Source organism: Carcharodon carcharias (assembly GCF_017639515.1).
Source record: "Carcharodon carcharias isolate sCarCar2 chromosome 36 unlocalized genomic scaffold, sCarCar2.pri SUPER_36_unloc_3, whole genome shotgun sequence".
Classification (NCBI taxonomy): domain Eukaryota; kingdom Metazoa; phylum Chordata; class Chondrichthyes; order Lamniformes; family Lamnidae; genus Carcharodon; species Carcharodon carcharias.
In genome coordinates this window covers 785,215-810,188 of record NW_024470748.1, presented here as the reverse complement: position 1 = coordinate 810,188, position 24,974 = coordinate 785,215, and the positions used below count along the sequence as shown (strand labels likewise).

Genomic DNA, 24,974 nt, shown 5'->3' with positions numbered 1-24,974 from the left:
TTCAGAGAGTGGGACTGCGAGAGACAGGGACAGTGCAGTGGAGGGTGAGAGTGGGGTTACAGAGAGTGGGACTGCGAGAGACAGGGACAGTGCAGAGGAGGTTGAGAGTGGGGTTAAATAGAATGGGTCTGCGAAAGAGAGGGTTAGTGCAGAGGAGATGACAGTTGGGTTTCAGAGAGTAGGTCTGCGAGAGACAGGGACAGTGCAGAGGAGGGTGAGAGTGGGGTTTCAGAGTGTGGGTCTGCGAGAGACAGGGACAGCACAGGGGAGGTAAGAGTTGGCTTTCAGAGAGTGAGTCTGCAATGGACAGGGACAGTGCATAGGAGGGTGAGAGTGGGGTTTCAAAGAGTGAGTCTGCGAGATACACGGACAGTGAAGAGTAGAGTGAGAGTGGGGTTTCAGAGAGTGGAGTTTGAGAGAGTGGGGCTGCGAGAGACACGGACAGTGCAAAGGAGGCTGAGAGTGTGGTTTCAGAGAGTGGGTCTGCGAGAGACAGGGAGAGTGCAGAGGAGGGTGAGAGTGGGGTTTCAGCGAGTGGGACACTGAGAGACAGGGACAGTGCAGAGTAGAGTGAGAGTGGGGTTTCAGAGAGTGGAGTTTGAGAGAGTGGGGCTGCGAGAGACACGGACAGTGCAAAGGAGGCTGAGAGTGTGGTTTCAGAGAGTGGGGCTGCGAGAGACACGGACAGTGAAGAGTAGAGTGAGAGTGGGGTTACAGAGAGTGGAGTTTGAGAGAGTGGGGCTGCGAGAGACACGGACAGTGCAAAGGAGGCTGAGAGTGTGGTTTCAGAGAGTGGGTCTGTGAGAGACATGGACAGTGCAGAAGAGGGTGGGCGTGGGGTTTCACAGAGCGGGTCTGTGAGTGAGAGACAGGGACAGTGCAGAGGAGGGTATGAGTGAGGTTTCAGAGAGTGGGGCTGCGAGAGACAGGGACAGTGCAGAGGAGGTTGAGAGTGGGGTTAAATAGAATGGGGCTGCGAAAGAGAGGGTCAGTGCAGAGGAGATGACAGTTGGGTTTCAGAGAGTAGGGTTTCAGAGAGTAGGTCTGTGAGAGACAGGGACAGTGCAGAGGAGGGTGAGAGTTGGCTTTCAGAGAGTGAGTCTGCGAGAGACAGGGACAGTGCAGAGGAGGGTGAGAGTGGGGTTTCAGCGAGTGGGACACTGAGAGACAGGGACAGCGCAGAAGAGGGTGAGAGAGGGATTTCAGAGAGTGGGGTTTCAGAGTGTGGGTCTGTGAGAGACAGGGACAGTGCAGAGCAGGGTGAGAGTGGGGTTTCAGAGAGTGGGACTGTGAGAGACAGGGACAGTGCAGAGGAGGTAAGAGTTGGCTTTCAGAGAGTGAGTCTGCAAGAGACAGGGACAGTGCATAGGAGGGTGAGAGTGGGGTTTCAAAGAGTGAGTCTGCGAGATACACGGACAGTGAAGAGGAGGGTGAGAGTGGGGCTTCAGAGAGTGGGGCTGCGAGAGACAGGGACAGTGCAGAGGAGGGTGAGAGTGGGGTTTCAGAGTGTGGGTCTGCGAGAGACAGGGACATTGCAGAGGAGGGTGAGAAAGGGGTATCAGACAGTTGGTCTGCAAGAGACAGGGACAGTGCAGAGGAGGTTGAGAGTGGGGTTAAATAGAGTGGGTCTGCGAAAGAGAGGGTCAGTGCAGAGGAGATGACAGTTGGGTTTCAGAGAGTAGGTCTGCGAGAGACAGGGACAGTGCAGAGGAGGGTGAGAGTGGGGTTTCAGAGAATTGGTCTGTGAGAGTCACGGTCAGTGCAGAGGAGGGTGAGAGTGGGGTTTCAGAGAGTGGGGTTTCAGAGAGTGGGACTGCGAGAGACAGGGACAGTGCAGAGGAGGCTGTGAGTGGGGTTTCAGAGAGTTGGTCTGTGAGAGTCACGGTCAGTGCAGAGGAGGGTGAGAGTGGGGTTTCAGAGAGTGGGGTTTCAGAGAGTGGGACTGCGAGAGACCGGGACAGGGCAGAGGAGGTAAGAGTTGGCTTTCAGAGAGTGAGTCTGCGAGAGACAGGGACAGTGAAGAGGAGGGTGAGAGTAGGGTTTCAGAGAGTGGGACAGTGAGAGACACGGTCATTGCAGAGGAGGTTGGTAGTGGGGTTTCAGAGAGTGAGTCTGCGAGATACACGACCAGTGCAGAGGAGGGTGAGTTTGGGGTTTCAGAGAGTGGGACTGCGAGAGACAGGGACAGCGCAGAGGAGGGTGACAGTGGGGTTTCAGAGAGTGAGTCTGCGAGAGGCACGGACAGTGCAGAGCAGTGTGAGAGTAGGCTTTCAGAGAGTGGGACAGTGAGAGACACGGTCATTGCAGAGGAGGTTGGTAGTGGGGTTTCAGAGAGTGGGGTTTCAGAGAGTGGGACTGCGAGAGACAGGGACAGTGCAGAGGAGGGTGAGAGTGGGGTTTCCGAGAGTGGGACTGTGAGAGACAGGGACAGTGCAGAGAAGGTGAGAGTGGGGTTTCAGAGAGTGGGGTTTCAGAGAGTGGGGTTTCAGAGTGGGGTTTCAGAGAGTGGGACTGAGAGAGACAGGGACAGTGCAGTGGATGGTGAGAGTGGGGTTTCAGGGAGTGAGTCTGCGAGATAAACGGACAGTGAAGAGGGAGGTGATGGTGGGGTTTCAGCGAGTGGGACACTGAGAGACAGGGACAGTGCAGAGTAGGGTGAGAGTGGGGTTACAGAGAGTGCGGTTTCAGAGAGTGAGTCTGCGAGAGACACGGACAGTGCAGAGGAGGGTGAGAGTGGGGTTTCAGAGAGTGGGACAGTGAGAGACACGGTCATTGCAGAGGAGGTTGGTAGTGGGGTTTCAGAGAGTGGGGCTGCGAGATACACGAACAGTGCAGAGTACGGAGAAGTTGGGGTTTCAGAGTGTGGGGCTGCGAGAGACAGGGACAGTGCAGAGGAGGGTGAGGGTGGGGTTTCAGAGAGTGGGACAGTGAGAGACAGGGACAGTGCAGAGGAGGGTGAGAGTGGGGTTACAGAGAGTGGAGTTTGAGAGAGTGGGGCTGCGAGAGACACGGACAGGGCAGTGGAGTGTGACAGTGGGGTTTCAGAGAGTGGGGCTGTGAGAGACAGGGACAGTGCAGAGGAGGGTGAGAGTGGGGTTTCAGAGAGTGCGGCTTAGAGGACAGACACAGTGCAGAGGAGGATGAGATTTGGGTTTCAGAGAGTGGGGCTGTGATAGACATGGACAGTGCAGAGGAGGGTGAGATTGCAGTTTCAGAGAGTGGGGTTCCAGATATTGAGTCTGCGAGAGAAAGGGACAGTGCAGAGGAGGGTGAGAGTGGGGTTTCAGAGAGTGGGTCTCCTAGAGACAGGGACAGTGCAGAGGATTGTGAGAGTGGGGTTTCAGAGAGTGGGTCTGTGAGAGACAGGGACAGTGCAGAGGATTGTGAGAGTGGGGTTTCAGAGACTGGGTCTGTGAGAGACAGGGACTGTGCAGAGGGGGGTGAGAGTGGGGTTCAGAGAGTGGGGTTTCAGAGAGTTGGTCTGCGAGAGGCAGGGACAGTGCAGAGGAGGGTGAGAGTGGGGTTAAATAGAGTGGGGCTGCGAAAGACAGGGACAGTGCAGAGGAGGGTGAGAGTGGGGTTTCAGAGAGTGGGGATTCAGAGAGTGGGACTACGCGAGACAGGGACATTGCAGAGGAGGTAAGAGTTGGCTTTCAGAGAGTGAGTCTGCGAGAGACAGGGACAGTGCATAGGAGGGTGAGAGTGGGATTTCAGAGAGTGAGACATTGAGAGATAGGGACAGTGCAGTGGATGGGGAGAGTTGGGTTTCAGAGAGTGAGTCTGCGAGATAAACGGACAGTGAAGAGGAAGGTGATGGTGGGGTTTCAGCGAGTGGGACATAGAGACAGGGACAGTGCAGAGTAGGGTGAGAGTGGGGTTACAGAGAGTGCGGTTTCAGAGAGTGGGTCTGCGAGAGACACGGACAGTGCAGAGGAGTTTGGGAGTGGGGTTTCACAGAGCGGGTCTGTGAGTGAGAGACAGGGACAGTGGAGAAGAGGGTGAGAGTGGGTTTTCAGAGAGTGGGGTTTCAGAGAATGGGACTGCAAGAGACAGGGACAGTGCAGAGGAGGTTGGTAGTGGGGTTTCAGAGAGTGGGGCTGCGAGAGACAGGGACAGTGCAGAGCAGGGTGAGAGTGGGGTTTCAGAGTGTGGGACTGCGAGAGACATGGACAGTGCACAGGAGGGTGAAAGGGGGGTTTCAGAGAGTGGGACTGCGAGAGACAGGGAGAGTGCAGAGGAGGCTGAGAGTGGGGTTTCAGAGACTGGGGTTTCGGAGATTGGGGATGAGAGGACAAAAAACAGTGCAGAGGAGGGTGAGATTGTGTTTTCAGAGAGTGGGACAGTGAGAGACAGGGACAGTGCAGAGAAGGGTGAGAGTGGCGTTTCCGAGAGTGGGGCAGTGAGAGACAGGGACAGTGCAGAGGAGGGTGAAAGTTGGGTTTCAGAGAGTGGACTGCGAGAGAGAGAGACAGTGCAGTGGATTGTGAGAGTGGGGTTTCAGAGAGTCGGTCTGTGAGTGACACTGTCAGTGCAGAGGAGGGTGAGAGTGGGGTTTCAGAGTGTTGAGCTGTGAGGGATAAGGACAGTGCAGAGGAGGGTGAGAGTGGGGTTTTAGAGTGTGGAGCTGTGAGGGATAAGGACAGTGCAGAGGAGGGTGAGAGTGGGGTTTCAGAGAGTGGGACTGCGAGACACACGGACTGTGCAGAGCAGGGTGAGAGTGGGGTTTCAGAGAGTGGGGTTTCAGAGAGTGGGACTGCGAGAGACAGGGACACTGCAGAGGAGGTAAGAGTTGGCTTTCAGAGAGTGAGTCTGCGACAGACAGGGACAGTGCATAGGAGGGTGAGAGTGGAGTATCAAAGAGTGAGACATGGAGAGATAGGGACAGTGCAGTGGATGGTGAGAGTGGGGTTTCAGAGAGTGAGTCTGCGAGATACACGGACAGTGAAGAGGAAGGTGATGGTGGGGATTCAGCGAGTGGGACACTGAGAGACAGGGACAGTGCAGAGGAGAGTGTGAGTGCGGTTTCAGCGAGTGGGACACTGAGCGACATGGACAGTGCAGAGGAGGGTGTGAGTGCGGTTTCAGCGAGTGGGACACTGAGAGATACGGACAGTGCAGAGGAGGGTGAGAGTGGGGTTTCAGACAGTGGGACACTGAGAGACAGGGACAGTGCAGAGGAGGGTGAGAGTGGGGTTTCAGAGTGTGGGTCTGTGAGAGACAGCGACAGTGCAGAGGAGGGTGAGAGTGGGGTTTCAGAGAGTGGGACTGTGAGAGACAGGGACAGTGCAGAGGAGGGTGAGAGTGAGGTTTCAGCGAGTGGGACACTGAGAGATACACGGACAGTGCAGAGGAGGGTGAGAGTGGGGTTTCAGCGAGTGGGACACTGAGAGACATGGACAGTGCAGAGGAGGGTGAGAGTGCGGTTTCAGAGAGTGGGACACTGAGAGACATGGACAGTGCAGAGGAGGGTGAGAGTTGGTTTTCACAGAGTGGGGTTTCAGAGAGTGGGACACTGAGAGACAGGGACAGTGCAGAGGAGGGTGAGAGTGGGGTTTCAGCGAGTGGGACACTGAGAGACAGGGACAGTGCAGAGGAGGGTGAGAGTGGGGTTTCAGAGAGTGGGACTGCGAGAGACACGGACAGTGCAGAGGAGGGTGAGAGTGGGGTTTCAGAGAGTGGGACACTGAGAGACAGGGACAGTGCAGAGGAGGGTGAGAGTGGGGTTTCAGCGAGTGGGACACTGAGAGACAGGGACAGTGCAGAGGAGGGTGAGAGTGGGGTTTCAGACAGTGGGACACTGAGAGATACGGACAGTGCAGAGGAGGGTGAGAGTGGGGTTTCAGACAGTGGGACACTGAGAGACAGGGACAGTGCAGAGGAGGGTGAGAGTGGGGTTTCAGAGTGTGGGTCTGTGAGAGACAGGGACAGTGCAGAGGAGGGTGAGAGTGGGGTTTCAGAGTGTGGGGCTGCGAGAGACAGGGACAGTGCAGAGGAGGGTGAGAGTGGGGTTTCAGAGAGTGGGCCTGTGAGAGACAGGGACAGTGCAGAGGAGGGTGAGAGTGGGGTTTCAGAGAGTGGGACTGTGAGAGACAGGGACAGTGCAGAGGAGGGTTAGAGTGGGGTTTCAGGCTTCCAAATGCTAAGACACAGGGGAGGGCTCCGAAGCTTTATTTTCAATGATTGCTCGCCGGGATTCTGGAACCGGCAAGTTAATTCCACCACCTTCAGGTCCAGGTTTAACAGAGCCTGAGTGGCTCACACATCCCCAGCTCTCGCCCCTGAGTCCAAAGGTCGAGAGTTTAAGAACCTCCCACCAGAGACTTGATTACATAATCCATTCCAACACGCCAGGAGGGCGGACCGTTCGGAGGGTCAGTACTGAGGGAGTGCCGCACTGTCGGAGGGTCAGTACTGAGGGAGCGCCGCACTGTCGGAGGGTCAGCACTGAGGGAGGGCCGCACTGTCGGAGGGTCAGCACTGAAGGAGCGCCGCACTGTTGGAGGGTCAGTACTGAGGGAGCGCCGCACTGTCGGAGGGTCAGTACTGAGGGAGTGCCGCACTGTCGGAAGGTCAGTACTGAGGGAGAGCCGCACTGTCGGAGGGTCAGTACTGAGGGAGAGCCGCACTCTCGGAGGGTCAGTACTGAGGGAGAGCCGCACTGTCGGAGGGTCAGTACTGAGGGAGAGCCGCACTGTCGGAGGGTCAATACTGAGGGAGAGCCGCACTGTCGGAGGGTCAGTACTGAGGGAGCGCCGCACTGTCGGAGGGTCAGTACTGAGGGAGAGCCGCACTGTCGGAGGGTCAGTACTGAGGGAGTGCCGCACTGTCGGAGGGTCAGTACTGAGGGAGTGCCGCACTGTCAGAGGGTCAGTACTGAGGGAGTGCCGCACTGTCAGAGGGTCAGTACTGAGGGAGTGCCGCACTGTCAGAGGGTCAGTACTGAGGGAGTGCCGCACTGTCAGAGGCTCAGTACTGAGGGAGTGCCGCACTGTCAGAGGGTCAGTACTGAGGGAGTGCCGCACTGTCGGAGGGTCAGTACTGAGGGAGTGCCGCACTGTCGGAGTGTCAGTACTGAGGGAGTGCCGCACTGTCGGAGGGTCAACGCTGAGGGAATGCCGCACGTCAGAGGGTCAGCACTGAGGGATCGCCGCACTGTCAGAGGGTCAGCACTGAGGGAGTGCCGCACTGTCAGAGTGTCAGCACTGAGGGAGTGCTGCACTGTTGAAGGGTCAGCACTGAGGGAGTGCAGCACTGTCGGAGGGTCAGTACTGAGGGAGTGCTGCACTGTCAGAGGGTCAGTACTGAGGGAGTGCCGCACTGTCGGAGGGTCAGTACTGAGGGAGTGCCACACTGTCAGAGGGTCAGCACTGAGTCCCCATCTTCCCTGTCGGTTCGGTGTAAAAGACCCCACAGCTGTGTCGAAGAGCAGAAAGGTGTGGGGTTTTGGCATGGGTGGTGGGCCCATTTCCTGAGGTGTCCTGGGGCCAATATACACCCTTCATCCAACATTGTGCTGAAAAAGCAGGTGGATCAGGATGTCAGTCAGAAAGTGTCAGACAAACTCAGCTGGTCTGGTGCTATCTGCGGAGGGAGAAACAGGGTTAATGTTTCGAGTCACATCTTCACCGCTGGAGAGATTTTGAAATGCGATGGGGTTCATGTTGTTGAAAAGGGGGAGGCGGGGAGGGGCAACAGATTGCTCTCTGATGGAGCTTTTTGTGCACAAATTGGCTGCTGCAAATGATGCCCTTCCAAAGCTTTTCATTGGCTGTGAAGTGCTGTGGGGCATCCTGAGGGAGTGATAGGCTCTGGAGAAATGCAGCTCAGTGTTTTATCCAGACGGTTGGGTGCAAAGTCCTGGTTGCCTATGAGCAGCATGTGGAAGCCTGTCTCAGTGTGAGACAACCCCTTCGGAAGGACCGAGGCAAGAGGGTCAACTTAAACGGTACTCACGTTCTCCCACGTGTTTGTTCAGCTGGTCCTTGATGTATGATGGGATCAGGCAGAACCATTGGATGACTGTGGGGAAAACAGGCACATGAAGGCAAGGAAGGGGCCTCGACAGTTTCCCTCCCTCTCCGCCCTCCCTCCACCCTCCTTCGCACCACCCCTCACCTCCCAGGAGGGGAAGAAATTCAGACCACTGCTCTCATTTCCCAGTTTTTATTATTTTCTAGTACTTATCCACCCCCTCCCACCCACCCAGCTCCTGCCACCCTCACTCTGAATCCAATCCCCCTGTGCTACGCTCTCTCACACATCTTTCAGTTTGCCTGTATCCCACAATTCTTCTTCTGGTAGCCATTGTCCCTCCTCCAATACTCTCCACGCGCCCCCCCCCCCCCTCACTCTGTCTACCATTAACGCTTAACTTTCACCCTCTGCCCTTCCTGTGCCCCCCCCCCCAATTTCAGTTCACTGAGGCACCTCTTCCAAAAGGATCTGGTGATTTAGGGCACTTCAGGACCTCAGGATTAACTGGGAATGACATGGAATCTTAATGGTGCAGGAAAAAGGCCTTTCAGCCCCTCTGCTCCGTGCTGGAACTAATGCCCCACATGCCCTTCTCACCACCCCCATTCATCTCACCCCACCAGAAGGTCCTTCCATTACCCTACCCGCAATTTTATTGCCCTGGCCGATATAAAGCCCTCAACCAACGTTGAAAACCAGCTGATAGTCCCCATTGCTGTTTGTGGGAACTCGCTGTTCAAAAATTGGCTGCATCCAGTCTTCAAAAAGTACTTCATTAGCTGAAAGATGCCATTCCGTTCTTTAGCCCCTCCCCCGTGGGCTTATCCGGTCTCATCTCTGGGATTCAGCTCGACCACTCCCCGTGGGAGCGAGTCCCACCTTCTCCCCGCTCCCCGTGGGAACGAGTCCCACCTTCTCCCCACTCCCCTTGGGAGCGAGTCCCACCTTCTCCCCGCTCCCCATGGGAGCGAGTCCCACATTCTCCCCACTCCCCGCGGCAGCGAGTCCCACATTCTCCCCGCTCCCTGGGTAAAGAAGTTCCTCCTAAATTTCCCAGTGACTGTCTGATATCGATGGCCCCCTCGTTCCAGACTCTTATACATGGCAATAGCTCTTTTCTATCCTATCAAAACCCTATCAGAATTTTAATGACCTCTAAACTAATATCAAACCTCAGTTATACCACACTGCGTGCAGTCCTGGTCGTCAGATTACAAAAAGGATATCGAGACACTGGAGGGGTGAGGGGTGCGGAGAAGATTGACAAGGATGATCACAGAACTGGGTGGGTTTACATATCGGGAAAGGATTGACAGTCCGTTCTCTTCTCTCTATTGAAGAAAGGACACTGATTGGGTGACCTATTCGAGACATTCAAAATGGAGGAAGGTTTTGATCGAGTGGATAGACAGAGGAGGTTTCCTCTTGTGGGGAGAGGGCAGAACTAGAGGCCGTCAATATAAGAGAGTCCCCAAGAAACCCAATGGGGAATCTGGGAGAAACGCCTTTACCCAGAGAGTGGGGAAGAGTGTGGGACTCGCACCCACAGGGGGCGGCCAAGGTCAATAGTGTCGACGTATTTAAGGGGAAACTAGACAAGGATGTGAGGGAGTGGGAATTGAGGGTTACACTGATGAGGAAAGATGGGAGGAGGCTCGAGTGGAGTATTAACACCAGCATGGAGTGGCTGGGCCGAGTGGCCTAGTTTCTCTGCCGTTTACCCAATTAGGTCACTTCCTAGGTTTGGGCACAAGTCCATTTCTCATGTTGAGCATTGGCGGCAGGTGAACTAAGTTGCCAATCTGACCTCTGCCCCTGCCCTGTTGCCATTGGTTGACAACACCACCAAGGATTTCCCAGCTCTGACCTGTTGCCAGCCCACACAGGGGCTTGACGATGTTGACAATGTAGCAGAGGAAGCCGAAAATGCTGAGCAGCGACAGGCAGTGGTTGATGGCGTCGTCAAAGACTTTGATGCATTTCCTGTAAGGTTCGCCCATCTCCTTGTTGCACAAGACGCCGATATTGGACATCCACCGTGTCAGGTTCTGCAGTATCCGCACTGAGTAATTCAAGAAAAGAAGCCAAGAATTATTCAAATCCTCATTTTTGACAAAAACTGCACATCTAAATGTGGGAGGCAACCTTCACCTGCTGCATTGGGTGCTGTAGCTACAGCGCCTCCACAGGTGGGGCAGATGTAATTACACCGTGACGTGTTTACGTAGTATTTTCCCATGATAACTGAAGTCATAGGAACTTACAATGGGAAAGGGTGAGATACACAGGCATGTTTTTCTGACAGATGGTACACTATTGAGCTGCAACCTCACTGCATGACATTGTGTCACTCCTCCTCACCTTTCTAAGTACGCCATGAGGCACTATATAAAAGCACAGAGGGGTTACAGCACATCTAGAGGCCATTTGGACCATCGTGTCTATGCTGGCCCCCTGAAGGGGAAACTCATCTAGCCCCACTCTCCTGTTATTTCCCTGTAGCCTCATAAACAGTTCACCCCTCAGGTAATTCTCCAATTCCCTATCGAAAGCCTCGATTGACCCTGCCTCCCCCACACTCTCGGGCAGCGCATTCCAGACCCTAACCACTCGCTGTGTGAAAGAGTTTCTCCTCGTGTCTCCATCGCTTCTTTCACCAATCCCCTTAAATCTGGGTCCCTCTGCTTCTCGATCCTTCCCCTCAATGGGAACAGTTTCTCCCTATCGACTCCGTGATTCTGAACACCTCCATCAAATTTCCTCTCAACCTTCCCTTCTCCAAGAAAAACAGTCCCAACTTCTCCAATCTCTCCACGTAACTGAAGCTCCTCATCCCTGGAACTATTCTCGTGAATCTTCTTTGCACTCTCTCCAATACCACCACATCCTTCATAAAGTGCAATGCCCAGTATTAGACATAATAGTCCAGCTGAGGCCAAACCAGTGTTTTATAAAATCCTTGCTTTTGAACTCGATGCCCCTGTTCATAAAGATTAGAATCTCACAAAACCATCTGAACTGCACTCCCCATCAGTCCTCCCACATTCAATCATTGATGTACAAGTACCCACAGGCCCCTCTCATTCTGGACCCCTTCGCGGATGGTACCCTTTATGTTATGTTGTCTCCTCCCATTCGTTTTCCCATGATCAATCACTTCACACTAATGAGAGTCACATGGACGTACTCAGTCAAATATCTTGGCTCAGATCAGTGATACAGCGGATCCAGAAGAGGGCGCAGTCTGCCAATGTACCGCTTCAGCCCAGAAACAGCATCAGAATCTGAACTGGACTGGACTGGACCAGCCACACGAGCACTGCGGTTAAAGGAGCAGGCCAGGGGCCGGGAATGCTAAACAAAGCAGCTCACAGTGGGGAGCAGTCGCACAGTGTTACTGTCACTGGTCTGGTAATCCAGAGACGCAGCGTAAGACTCTGGGAGCTGTGTTTGAAACCTCCCACAGCAGCTTTGGAATCAACATTAAAAAATCACCTGCCAATGATCAGAAAGACCAATCAGCTTCACTAATGGCCAACATGTGACTCCGAGCCCACAGCAATGTGGTTGACCCTTAAAATATTACTTGGAGAAGGGGCAATAGGTTTAGACAGTGCATCACATCCTGTGAATGACCAAAAACAAAACCCAATCTACAAGGCACAAGTCAGGAGTGGGATGGGACACTCCCCACTTGTCTGGATGAGTGCAGCTCCCACAACACTCAAGAAGCTCAACACCATCCAGGACAAAGCAGCCCCGCTTGATCGGCACCACATCCACAAACATTCACTCCCTCCACCACCGACGCACAGTAGCAGCAGTGTGTGTACCATCTACAAGATGCACTGCAGCAACTCACCAAGGATCCTTAGACAGCACCTTCCAAACCTACAAAGTGCCAAAGCATTGCTGATGGGGATGGTGTAGAGGGAGATTTACTCTGTATCTAACCCTGTGCTGTACCTGTCCTGGGAGTGTTTGATGGGGACAGTGTAGAGGGAGATTTACTCTGTATCTAACCCTGTGCTGTACCTGTCCTGGGAGTGTTTGATGGGGACAGTGTAGAGGGAGCTTTACTCTGTATCTAACCCCGTGCTGTACCTGTCCTGGGAGTGTTTAATGGGGACAGCGTAGAGGGAGATTTACTCTGTATCTAACAACGTGCTGTACCTGTCCTGGGAGTGTTTGATGGGGAGAGTTGTGGGTTTTTATGTGGCAGGCTGGAAGACCGATTGGATTATACTGTGCCTTACCTATGTGCCTGATCGAATTCTTCATCGAAATAAAGAATTTCCGGACGCGATCACCGACTCCTTTCGCTGATCTGGCAATATTCTTAATCTTTTCCAGGGCAGCTGGAGAAAAAGGGGAAGAAAGAGTCTAATGATCATCGGGTAGAGGCAACCATGCCAGAGGTTACAGAGATAGGGCGGGGTATAGGGGCTGGGGGAGGTTACAGAGATAGGGAGGGGTGTAGGGGCTGGAGGAGGTTACAGAGATAGGGAGGGGTGTAGGGGCTGGAGGAGGTTACAGAGATAGGGAGGGGTGTAGGGGCTGGAGGAGGTTACAGAGATAGGGAGCGGTGTAGGGGCTGGAGGATGTTACAGGGATAGGGAGGGGTGGATGGGCTGGAGGATGTTACAGAGATAGGGTGGGGTGTAGGGGCTGGAGGAGGTTACAGAGATAGGGAGGGGTGTAGTGTCTGGAGGAGGTTACAGAGATAGGGAGGGGTGTAGGGGCTGGAGGATGTTACAGAGATAGGGAGGGGTGTAGGGTCTGGAGGAGGTTACAGAGATAGGGAGGGGTGTAGGTTCTGGAGGAGGTTACAGAGATAGGGAGGGGTGTACGGGCTGGGGGAGGTTACAGAGATAGGGAGGGGTGTAGGGGCTGGAGGATGTTACAGAGATAGGGAGGGGTGTAGGGGCTGGAGGAGGTTACAGTGATAAGGAGGGGTGTAGGGGCTGGAGGAGGTTACAGGGATAGGGAGGGGTGTAGAGTCTGGTGGAGGTTACAGAGATAGTGAGGGGTGTAGGGGCTGGAGGAGGTTACAGGGATAGGGAGGGGTGTAGGGTCTGGAGGAGGTTAAAGAGATAGGGAGGGGTGTAGGGGCTGGAGGAAGTTTCGGGGATCGGGAGAGGTGTAGGGTCTGGAGGAGTTTACAGAGATAGGGAGGTGTGTATTGGATGGAGGAGGTTACAGGGATAGGGAGGGGTGTAGGGGCAGGAGGAGGTTACAGAGATAGAGAGGGGTGTAAGGGCTGGAGGAGGTTACAGAGACACGGAGGGGTGTAGTAGGCTGGAGGAGGTTACAGAGATAGGGAGGGGTGTAGGGGCTAGAGGAGGTTACAGAGGTAGAAAATGGTGTAGGGCTGGAGGAGGTTAAAGAGATAGGGATGGGTGTCGGGGCTGGAGGAGGTTACAGAGATAGAGAGGGGTGTAGGGCTGGAGGAGGTTACAGAGGTAGGGAGGGGTGTAGGGGCTGGAGGAGGTTACAGAGATAGGGAGGAGTGTTGGGGCTGGAGGAGGTTACAGAAATGGGTAGGGGGTAGGGTGTATGGGCTGGAGGAGGTTACAGAGATAGGGAGGGTTGTAGGGGCTGGAGGAGGTTACAGAGATAGGGAGGGGTGTAGGGCTGGAAGAGGTTACAGAGATAGGGAGGGGTGTAGGGGCTGGAGGAGGTTACAGAGATAGGGAGGGGTGTAGGGACAGGAGGAGGTTACAGAGATAGGGAGGAGTGTTGGGGCTGGAGGAGGTTACAGAAATGGGTAGGGGGTAGGGTGTAGGGGCTGGATGAGGTTACAGAGATAGGGAGGGTGTAGCGGCTGGGGGAGGTTACAGAGATAGGGAGGGGTGTAGGGCTGGAAGAGGTTACAGAGATAGGGAGGGGTGTAGGGGCTGGAGGAGGTTACAGAGATAGGGAGGGGTGTAGGGGCTGGAGGAGGTTCCAGAGTTAGGGAGGGGTGTAGGGTCTGGAGGAGGTTACAGAGATAGGGAGGGGTGTAGGGGCTGGAGGAGATTACAGAGATAGGGAGGGGTGTAGGGGCTGGAGGAGGTTACAGAGATAGGGAGGGGTGTAGGGGCTGGAGGAGGTTACAGAGATAGGGAGGGATGTAGGGGCTGGAGGAGGTTACAGAGATAGGGAGGGGTGTAGGGGCTGGAGGAGGTTACAGAGATAGGGAGGGGTGTAGGGGCTGGAGGAGGTTACAGAGATAGGGAGGGATGTAGGGGCTGGAGGAGGTTACAGAGATAGGGAGGGGTGTAGGGACAGGAGGAGGTTACAGAGATAGGGAGGAGTGTTGGGGCTGGAGGAGGTTACAGAGATAGGGAGGGGTTTAGTCGTTTCTGCCTCCTCACATTTCCTTCTCTTTCTGAATTCAGGATATGAAAGCTGAGAACTATCTCCTCTCCCCCTCCCCCCAGTGGAACTTTCAGGGCTCCATACCAGGTTATAATTTGGTGTCACTCACACTGAGCTACACTGCAGTCTCCCTGTTCGTCCACACTGTCAGAATCTGGAGTATGGACCATGAACACTCTTCCCCTTTCACTGGACTTTGGAAAGGGGCTTTGATTTTAATTATCCTTTCCGAGGAGATGTTGGTGTATTGGACTTGCCTGTGGATTACTCATCCTGAGGCCCGGGCTAATGCCCTGGGGGACAGGGGTTCAAATCCCACCCCGGCCGCTGGTGGAATTTAAATCCGATGAATAAATCTGGGAATATAAAGCGAGTCTCAGTGACGGTGACCATGACGACCATCATCGATTGTCATAAAAACCCCATCAGGGTCACTAATGCCACCTTTAGGGAGGGAAATCTGCCCCCCTTACCCGGTATGGTCTACACATGACTCCAGACCCACAGCCACGTGGTCGACTCTTAAACTGCCCCCCCGAAATGGCCGAGCGAGATCCTCAGTTCCAGGGGCAATTAGGGACCGCAACAAATTCTGGTCTCACCAGAGACGCCCACATCCCTTGAAAGGATAAGGACAGCCACTAATAAATCTGATGAAACATCTTTCCCCAGAGAGTTGGGAGAATGTGGGACTCGCTCCCACGGGGAGTGGGGAGAATGTGGGACTCGCTCCCACGGGGAGTGGGGAGAATGTGGGACTCGCTCCCACGGGGAGTGGGGAGAGTGTGGGACTCGCTCCCACGGGGAGTGGGGAAAATGTGGGACTCGCTCCCACGGGGAGTGGGGAGAATGTGGGACTCGCTCCCACGGGGAGTGGGGAGAATGTGGGACTCGCTCCCACGGGGAGTGGGGAGAATGTGGGACTCGCTCCCACGGGGAGAACGTGGGACTCGCTCCCACGGGGAGTGGGGAGAATGTGGGACTCGCTCCCACAGGGAGTGGGGAGAATGTGGGACTCGCTCCCACAGGGAGAATGTGGGACTCGCTCCCAAGGGGAGTGGGGAGAATGTGGGACTCGCTCCCACGGGGAGTGGGGAGAATGTGGGACTCGCTCCCGTGGGGAGAATGTGGGACTTGCTCCCACGGGGAGAATGTGGGACTCGCTCCCACGGGGAGTGGGGAGAATGTGGGACTCGCTCCCACGGGGAGTGGGGAGAATGTGGGACTCGCTCCCACGGGGAGTGGGGAGAATGTGGGACTCGCTCCCACGGGGAGTGGGGAGAATGTGGGACTCGCTCCCACGGGGAGTGGGGAGAATGTGGGACTCGCTCCCACGGGGAGAATGTGAGACTCGCTCCCACGGGGAGTGGGGAGAATGTGGGACTCGCTCCCACGGGGAGTGGGGAGAATGTGGGACTCGCTCCCACGGGGAGTGGGGAGAATGTGGGACTCGCTCCCACGGGGAGTGGGGAGAATGTGGGACTCGCTCCCACGGGGAGTGGGGAGAATGTGGGACTCGCTCCCACAGAGAGTGGGGAGAATGTGGGACTCGCTCCCACGGGGCGTGGGGAGAATGTGGGACTCGCTCCCGCGGGGAGTGGGGAGAATGTGGGACTCGCTCCCACGGGGAGTGGGGAGAATGTGGGACTCGCTCCCGCGGGGAGTGGGGAGAATGTGGGACTCGCTCCCGCGGGGAGTGGGGAGAATGTGGGACTCGCTCCCACGGGGAGTGGGGAGAATGTGGGACTCGCTCCCACGGGGAGTGGGGAGAATGTGGGACTCGCTCCCACGGGGAGCGGGGAGAATGTGGGACTCGCTCCCACGGGGAGTGGGGAGAATGTGGGACTCGCTCCCACGGGGAGTGGGGAGAATGTGGGACTCGCTCCCACGGGGAGTGGGGAGAATGTGGGACTCGCTCCCACGGGGAGTGGGGAGAATGTGGGACTCGCTCCCACGGGGAGAATGTGGGACTCGCTCCCACGGGGAGAATGTGGGACTCGCTCCCACGGGGAGAATGTGGGACTCGCTCCCGCGGGGAGAATGTGGGACTCGCTCCCACGGGGAGTGGGGAGAATGTGGGACTCGCTCCCGCGGGGAGAATGTGGGACTCGCTCCCACGGGGAGCGGGGAGAATGTGGGACTCGCTCCCACGGGGAGAATGTGGGACTCGCTCCCACGGGGAGTGGGGAGAATGTGGGACTCGCTCCCACGGGGAGTGGGGAGAATGTGGGACTCGCTCCCACGGGGAGCGGGGAGAATGTGGGACTCGCTCCCACGGGGAGAATGTGGGACTCGCTCCCACGGGGAGTGGGGAGAATGTGGGACTCGCTCCCACGGGGAGTGGGGAGAATGTGGGACTCGCTCCCACGGGGAGTGGGGAGAATGTGGGACTCGCTCCCACAGGGAGAATGTGGGACTCGCTCCCACGGGGAGTGGGGAGAATGTGGGACTCGCTCCCACAGGGAGAATGTGGGACTCGCTCCCACGGGGAGTGGGGAGAATGTGGGACTCGCTCCCACAGGGAGAATGTGGGACTCGCTCCCACGGGGAGTGGGGAGAATGTGGGACTCGCTCCCACGGGGAGAATGTGGGACTCGCTCCTGCGGGGAGTGGGGAGAATGTGGGACTCGCTCCCACAGGGAGAATGTGGGACTCACTCCCACGGGGAGAATGTGGGACTCGCTCCCACGGGGAGTGGGGAGAATGTGGGACTCGCTCCCACGGGGAGAATGTGGGACTCGCTCCCACGGGGAGTGGGGAGAATGTGGGACTCGCTCCCACAGGGAGAATGTGGGACTCGCTCCCGCGGGGAGTGGGGAGAATGTGGGACTCGCTCCCGCGGGGAGTGGGGAGAATGTGGGACTCGCTCCCACGGGGAGTGGGGAGAATGTGGGACTCGCTCCCACAGGGAGAATGTGGGACTCACTCCCACGGGGAGTGGGGAGAATGTGGGACTCGCTCCCACGGGGAGTGGGGAGAATGTGGGACTCGCTCCCGCGGGGAGAATGTGGGACTCGCTCCCGCGGGGAGAATGTGGGACTCGCTCCCACGGGGAGTGGGGAGAATGTGGGACTCGCTCCCATGGGGAGTGGGGAGAATGTGGGACTCGCTCCCACGGGGAGTGGGGAGAATGTGGGACTCGCTCCCACGGGGAGAATGTGGGACTCGCTCCCGCGGGGAGTGGGGAGAATGTGGGACTCGCTCCCACGGGGAGAATGTGGGACTCGCTCCTGCGGGGAGAATGTGGGACTCGCTCCCCGGGGAGTGGGGAGAATATGGGACTTGCTCCCACGGGGAGTGGGGAGAATGTGGGACTCGCTCCCACGGGGAGAATGTGGGACTCGCTCCCACGGGGAGTGGGGAGAATGTGGGACTCGCTCCCACGGGGAGTGGGGAGAATGTGGGACTCGCTCCCACGGGGAGTGGGGAGAATGTGGGACTCGCTCCCACGGGGAGAATGTGGGACTCGCTCCTGCGGGGAGAATGTGGGACTCGCTCCCCGGGGAGTGGGGAGAATATGGGACTCGCTCCCACGGGGAGTGGGGAGAGTGTGGGACTCGCTCCCACGGGGAGTGGGGAGAATGTGGGACTCGCTCCCACGGGGAGAATGTGGGACTCGCTCCTGCGGGGAGAATGTGGGACTCGCTCCCCGGGGAGTGGGGAGAATATGGGACTTGCTCCCACAGGGAGTAGTCGAGGTGAATCGCAGAGATGGATTGAAGTGGGGGGAAGGGAAGCTGGATAAGCACATGACGGGGAGAGGAATAGAAGGATATGTTGATGGGACTGGGGGTGGGAGGAGGTGGAGCATTAATTGGATGGGCTGAATGGCCTGTGTCTCTGCTGTACCTTCTGTGGAATCAGCCAAAAATGCTCTGCTTCTTACCGATCAGCGGCTCCTTGGCTTTCTGCATGAGTTCCTTCGTCTGGTTCAGGGCCAACTCGGCTCCACAGGCGATGGATTCTGACCCGCGGGTGAAGTTGACTATAATGTTCTGAAGCGGCCCTTCAACCACAAGCCCAAAGGCTAAGGCCAGGAGGAAGGCTCTCCCTTGTTCTGTGTTGGAGGTGTCACGGCGAGGGGGAATAGAGACATGAGAAGTTTGTTTCAAAAGAGAAAGCAATTTACTGAGGCTTCCCTCACTGGCACAGGCCTTCCTACCAGCCCCCATACCCACACTGCCTTGCTGGATAATTCCAGGCCAATCAGCAGACAGCTAACATTCCATCTCCCCCTGTGGGGGCTGCTGGTTGAACTCGCTTTGCTGTTTAGCCGGGATGAGGTTAGCGGGGTGGAGGTTTCTACGTCGGAATTGCTCTGGAGATAAGGGTTAATACTGAGAAGGCAATCGTTCCCAACTATCTGGGCTCAGCGTGGAATTGCCAGCACCCACACAGGCCATTCGGCCCCTCTGCCCCATGCTGGTGTTTCTGCTCAACGCAAGATTCTTCCCTCTCCAAATCTCCCCCCCCATCAACATATCTTTCTATTCCTCTCTCTCTCATGTGTTTATGCAGCTTCTGCACCCCCCTTAAATCCATCTCTGCCATTCACCTCGACTACTCCCTGTGGGAGCGAGTCCCACATTCTCCCCGTGGGAGCGAGTCCCACATTCTCCCCACTCCCCGTGGGAGTGAGTCCCACATTCTCCCCACTCCCCGTGGGAGCGAGTCCCACATTCTACCCACTCCCCGTGGGAGCGAGTCCCACATTCTCCCCACTCCCCGTGGGAGCGAGTCCCACATTCTCCCCACTCCCCGCGGGAGCGAGTCCCACATTCTCCCCACTCCCCGTGGGAGCGAGTCCCACACTTTCCCCACTCCCCGTGGGAGCGAGTCCCACATTCTCCCCACTCCCCGTGGGAGCGAGTCCCACATTCTCCCCGCGGGAGCGAGTCCCACATTCTCCCCACTCCCCGTGGGAGCGAGTCCCACATTCTCCCCGCGGGAGCGAGTCCCACATTCTCCCCACTCCCCGTGGGAGCGAGTCCCACATTCTCCCCGTGGGAGCGAGTCCCACATTCTCCCCGTGGGAGCGAGTCCCACATTCTCCCCGTGGGAGCGAGTCCCACATTCTCCCCACTCCCCGTGGGAGCGAGTCCCACATTCTCCCCGTGGGAGCGAGTCCCACATTCTCCCCACTCCCCGTGGGAGCGAGTCCCACATTCTCCCCACTCCCCGTGGGAGCGAGTCCCACATTCTCCCCACTCCCCGTGGGAGCGAGTCCCACATTCTCCCCACTCCCCGTGGGAGCGAGTCCCACATTCTCCCCACTCCCCGTGGGAGCGAGTCCCACATTCTCCCCACTCCCCGTGGGAGCGAGTCCCACATTCTCCCCACTCCCCGTGGGAGCGAGTCCCACATTCTCCCCACTCCCCGTGGGAGCGAGTCCCACATTCTCCCCACTCCCCGTGGGAGCGAGTCCCACATTCTCCCCGTGGGAGCGAGTCCCACATTCTCCCCACTCCCCGTGGGAGCGAGTCCCACATTCTCCCCGTGGGAGCGAGTCCCACATTCTCCCCACTCCCCGTGGGAGCGAGTCCCACATTCTCCCTGCTCCCCGTGGGAGCGAGTCCCACATTCTCCCCACTCCCCGTGGGAGCGAGTCCCACATTCTCCCCACTCCCCGTGGGAGCGAGTCCCACATTCTCCCCACTCCCCGTGGGAGCGAGTCCCACATTCTCCCCACTCCCCCTGGGAGCGAGTCCCACATTCTCCCCACTCCCCGTGGGAGCGAGTCCCACATTCTCCCCGTGGGAGCGAGTCCCACATTCTCCCCACTCCCCGTGGGAGCGAGTCCCACATTCTCCCCGTGGGAGCGAGTCCCACATTCTCCCCACTCCCCGTGGGAGCGAGTCCCACATTCTCCCCGTGGGAGCGAGTCCCACATTCTCCCCACTCCCTGTGGGAGCGAGTCCGACATTCTCCCCACTCCCCGTGGGAGCGAGTCCCACATTCTCCCCACTCCCCGTGAGAGCGAGTCCCACATTCTCCCCACTCCCCGTGGGAGCGAGTCCCACATTCTCCCCACTCCCCGTGGGAGCGAGTCCCACATTCTCCCCACTCCCCGTGGGAGCGAGTCCCACATTCTCCCCACTCCCCGTGGGAGCGAGTCCCACATTCTCCCCGTGGGAGCGAGTCCCACATTCTCCCTGTGGGAGCGAGTCCCACATTCTCCCCACTCCCCGTGGGAGCGAGTCCCACATTCTCCCCACTCCCCGTGGGAGCGAGTCCCACATTCTCCCCGTGGGAGCGAGTCCCACATTCTCCCCACTCCCCGTGGGAGCGAGTCCCACATTCTCCCCACTCCCCGTGGGAGCGAGTCCCACATTCTCCCCGTGGGAGCGAGTCCCACATTCTCCCCACTCCCTGTGGGAGCGAGTCCCACATTCTCCCCACTCCCTGTGGGAGCGAGTCCCACATTCTCCCCACTCCCCGTGGGAGCGAGTCCCACATTCTCCCGACTCCCCGTGGGAGCGAGTCCCACATTCTCCCCGTGGGAGCGAGTCCCACACTCTCCCCGTGGGAGCGAGTCCCACATTCTCCCCACTCCCCGTGGGAGCGAGTCCCACATTCTCCCCACTCCCCGTGGGAGCGAGTCCCACATTCTCCCCACTCCCCGTGGGAGCGAGTCCAACATTCTCCCCACTCCCCGTGGGAGCGAGTCCCACATTCTCCCCGTGGGAGCGAGTCCCACACTCTCCCCGTGGGAGCGAGTCCCACATTCTCCCCGTGGGAGCGAGTCCCACATTCTCCCCACTCCCCGTGGGAGCGAGTCCCACATTCTCCCCGTGGGAGCGAGTCCCACATTCTCCCCGTGGGAGCGAGTCCCACATTCTCCCCACTCCCCGTGGGAGCGAGTCCCACATTCTCCCCACTCCCCGTGGGAGCGAGTCCCACATTCTCCCCATGGGAGCGAGTCCCACATTCTCCCCATGGGAGCGAGTCCCACATTCTCCCCACTCCCCGTGGGAGCGAGTCCCACATTCTCCCCACTCCCCACGGGAGCGAGTCCCACATTCTCCCTCTCCCCGTGGGAGCGAGTCCCACATTCTCCCCACTCCCCGTGGGAGCGAGTCCCACATTCTCCCCACTCACCGTGGGAGCGAGTCCCACATTCTCCCCACTCCCCGTGGGAGCGAGTCCCACATTCTCCCCACTCCCCGTGGGAGCGAGTCCCACATTCTCCCCGTGGGAGCGAGTCCCACATTCTCCCCACTCCCCGTGGGAGCGAGTCCCACATTCTCCCCACTACCCGTGGGAGCGAGTCCCACATTCTCCCCACTCCCCACGTTAGCGAGTCCCACATTCTCCCCACTCCCCGTGGGAGCGAGTCCCACATTCTCCCCACTCCCCGTGGGAGCGAGTCCCACATTCTCCCCGTGGGAGCGAGTCCCACACTCTCCCCGTGGGAGCGAGTCCCACATTCTCCCCACTCCCCGTGGTAGCGAGTCCCACATTCTCCCCACTCCCCGTGGGAGCGAGTCCCACATTCTCCCCACTCCCCGTGGGAGCGAGTCCCACATTCTCCCCACTCCCCGTGGGAGCGAGTCCCACATTCTCCCCACTCCCCGTGGGAGCGAGTCCCACATTCTCCCCACTCCCCGTGGGAGCGAGTCCCACATTCTCCCCACTCCCCGTGGGAGCGAGTCCCACATTCTCCCCACTCCCCGTGGGAGCGAGTCCCACATTCTCCCCACTCGCCGTGGGAGCGAGTCCCACATTCTCCCCGTGGGAGCGAGTCCCACATTCTCCCCACTCCCCGTGGGAGCGAGTCCCACATTCTCCCGACTCCCCGTGGGAGCGAGTCCCACATTCTCCCCACTCCCCGTGGGAGCGAGTCCCACACTCTCCCCGTGGGAGCGAGTCCCACATTCTCCCTGTGGGAGCGAGTCCCACATTCTCCCCACTCCCCGCGGGAGCGAGTCCCACATTCTCCCCACTCCCCGTGAGAGCGAGTCCCACATTCTCCCCACTCCCCGCGGGAGCGAGTCCCACATTCTCCCCACTCCCCGTGGGAGCGAGTCCCACATTCTCCCCACTCCCCGTGGGAGCGAGTCCCACATTATCACCACTCCCCGTGGGAGCGAGTCCCACATTCTCCCCACTCCCCGTGGGAGCGAGTCCCACATTCTCCCCACTCCCCGTGGGAGCGAGTCCCACATTCTCCCCGCTCCCCGTGGGAGCGAGTCCCACATTCTCCCCGCTCCCCGTGGAGAACCCCTTTCAGATCTTGAATGGCTTCTAGTTATTGACTTCGCATGTGGGACTCACTCCCACGGGGAGAATGTGGGACTCGCTCCCACGGGGAGTGGGGAGAATGTGGGACTCGCTCCCACGGGGAGAATGTGGGACTCGCTCCCACGGGGAGTGGGGAGAATGTGGGACTCGCTCCCGCGGGGAGAATGTGGGACTCGCTCCCACGGGGAGTGGGGAGAATGTGGGACTCGCTCCCAGAGGGAGAATGTGGGACTCGCTCCCACGGGGAGAATGTGGGACTCGCTCCCACGGGGAGTGGGGAGAATGTGGGACTCGCTCCCACGGGGAGAATGTGGGACTCGCTCCCACGGGGAGTGGGGAGAATGTGGGACTCGCTCCCACGGGGAGTGGGGAGAATGTGGGACTCACTCCCACGGGGAGTGGGGAGAATGTGGGACTCTGTCCCACGGGGAGTGGGGAGAATGTGGGACTCTGTCCCACGGGGAGAATGTGGGACTCGCTCCCACGGGGAGTGGGGAGAATGTGGGACTCGCTCCCACGGGGAGTGGGGAGAATGTGGGACTCGCTCCCACGGGGAGTGGGGAGAATGTGGGACTCGCTCCCACGGGGAGTGGGGAGAATGTGGGACTCACTCCCACGGGGAGTGGGGAGAATGTGGGACTCTGTCCCACGGGGAGTGGGGAGAATGTGGGACTCTGTCCCACGGGGAGAATGTGGGACTCGCTCCCACGGGGAGTGGGGAGAATGTGGGACTCGCTCCCACGGGGAGTGGGGAGAATGTGGGACTCGCTCCCACGGGGAGTGGGGAGAATGTGGGACTCGCTCCCACGGGGAGTGGGGAGAATGTGGGACTCGCTCCCGCGGGGAGTGGGGAGAATGTGGGACTCGCTCCCACGGGGAGTGGGGAGAATGTGGGACTCGCTCCCGCGGGGAGTGGGGAGAATGTGGGACTCGCTCCCACGGGGAGTGGGGAGAATGTGGGACTCGCTCCCACAGGGAGTGGGGAGAATGTGGGACTCGCTCCCGCGGGGAGTGGGGAGAATGTGGGACTCGCTCCCACGGGGAGTGGGGAGAATGTGGGACTCGCTCCCACGGGGAGAATGTGGGTCTCGTTCCCACGGGGAGTGGCGAGGTGAATCTCAGAGATGGATTGAAGGAGGGCGGGGGGAAGCTGGATAAAGACATGAGGGGGAGAGGAAGAGAAGGATATGTTGATGGGGGGAGGGGGAGAGGGGGGGTGGGAGGAGGCTCTTGTGGGGCAGAAACACCAGCACGGAGCAGAGGGGCTGAATGGCCTGTTCCTGCGGTGTGGGTTTGAGTTACTTCTATGTCACGTGTAACCTCACGTTCCGATCGGAGGGGAGAGTTGGGGATGGGTGGGAAGCCGGGCCGGGATACTTACTGGAAAAGACGTGAGGGAGCATGAGGAAGACATTGATTCGGATTTTGGCTGAAAGGCCCATTCCCAGGCCGAGCAGCACGGCGATGGTGATGGTGGACACCAGGCAGTACCAGATGTTGTACTCCTGGACAAAGAGGACAAACAGGCCGTAGACGCTGGTGAAGAGGAGGCCGAACACAAAGCCCCCCAGGCTCCTCAGGCCCTCCTTGAAGACGTTGTCCTCCTCGATGGTCGCCTCCTGGACTCGCCGAGGCTTGACATCGGTCCCCAGCAGCTCGTCCGCCCGTTTCCAGCACTTCAGCTGGGGACAGCACGGGCAGCTGGACTCAAAGCACATCTGGAATCGTCGGCGCTGGTAGATGGTGAAGCGAGCTTTCCTTGGGCGCCCTGTGACGATGTAGATCCACTTGAGGATGGAGGTTCTCATCTTCTCCGTCCACGGATTGCTCTGTTTCTGGTTGAGTTTCTTCCATAGTGCCTGCAGGAAAATGCGATAACTAGCCATGTTCAGACTTGGGATGGAAAAGCTCAGTAACTAATCCCAAGTGACCTTCCAAAGACAACGTTCCACTATTGTCACATTAAGCCATCATACATCACCGGAGAGAACTGCTCAAAGAGCACAGCTAAACGTCTGAGGTATAAAATCTCCAAATAACTCCCAGCCCCTCGAGTCTCCTCGCTGACAGTCTTCTGTAAAGATACACAGACAGGGATTCAGAACAAGTGAAGCACAACCCATATTAACAATCCGATGGGAAGGCCAGACAGAGCCGCTGTAAAACACCTCACAGGTGCCCCTTAGACAGCACCTTCCAAACCCACGACCATTACCATCTAGAAGGACAAGGGCAGCAGACACATGGGGAACACCACCACCTGGAAGTTCCCCTCCGAGTCCCTCACCATCCTGACTTGGGAATATATCGGCCGTTCCTTCACTGTCGCTGGGTCCAAATCCTGGAACTCCCTCCCTAACAGCACGGTGGGTGTACCTACACCACAGGGACTGCAGCGG

The 24,974-nt window shown here is 58.0% G+C and overlaps 1 protein-coding gene across 1 annotated transcript in view; it reads right to left on the bottom strand.

Moving 5' to 3' along the window:
* LOC121274450 (DC-STAMP domain-containing protein 2-like) overlaps positions 1-24,461 on the bottom strand; it is a 186,321-nt gene extending 161,860 nt beyond the window's left edge. Inside the window, exons 1-5 of the mRNA XM_041181786.1 lie at positions 23,957-24,461; positions 18,221-18,391; positions 12,231-12,332; positions 9,842-10,036; positions 7,954-8,019 (exon numbers count right to left, since the gene is read on the bottom strand). Of these exons, the coding sequence (XP_041037720.1) occupies positions 7,954-8,019; positions 9,842-10,036; positions 12,231-12,332; positions 18,221-18,391; positions 23,957-24,461 (1,039 nt within the window). The remainder of the gene's footprint in view (positions 1-7,953; positions 8,020-9,841; positions 10,037-12,230; positions 12,333-18,220; positions 18,392-23,956) is intronic.
* Positions 24,462-24,974: the final 513 nt, after the last annotated feature.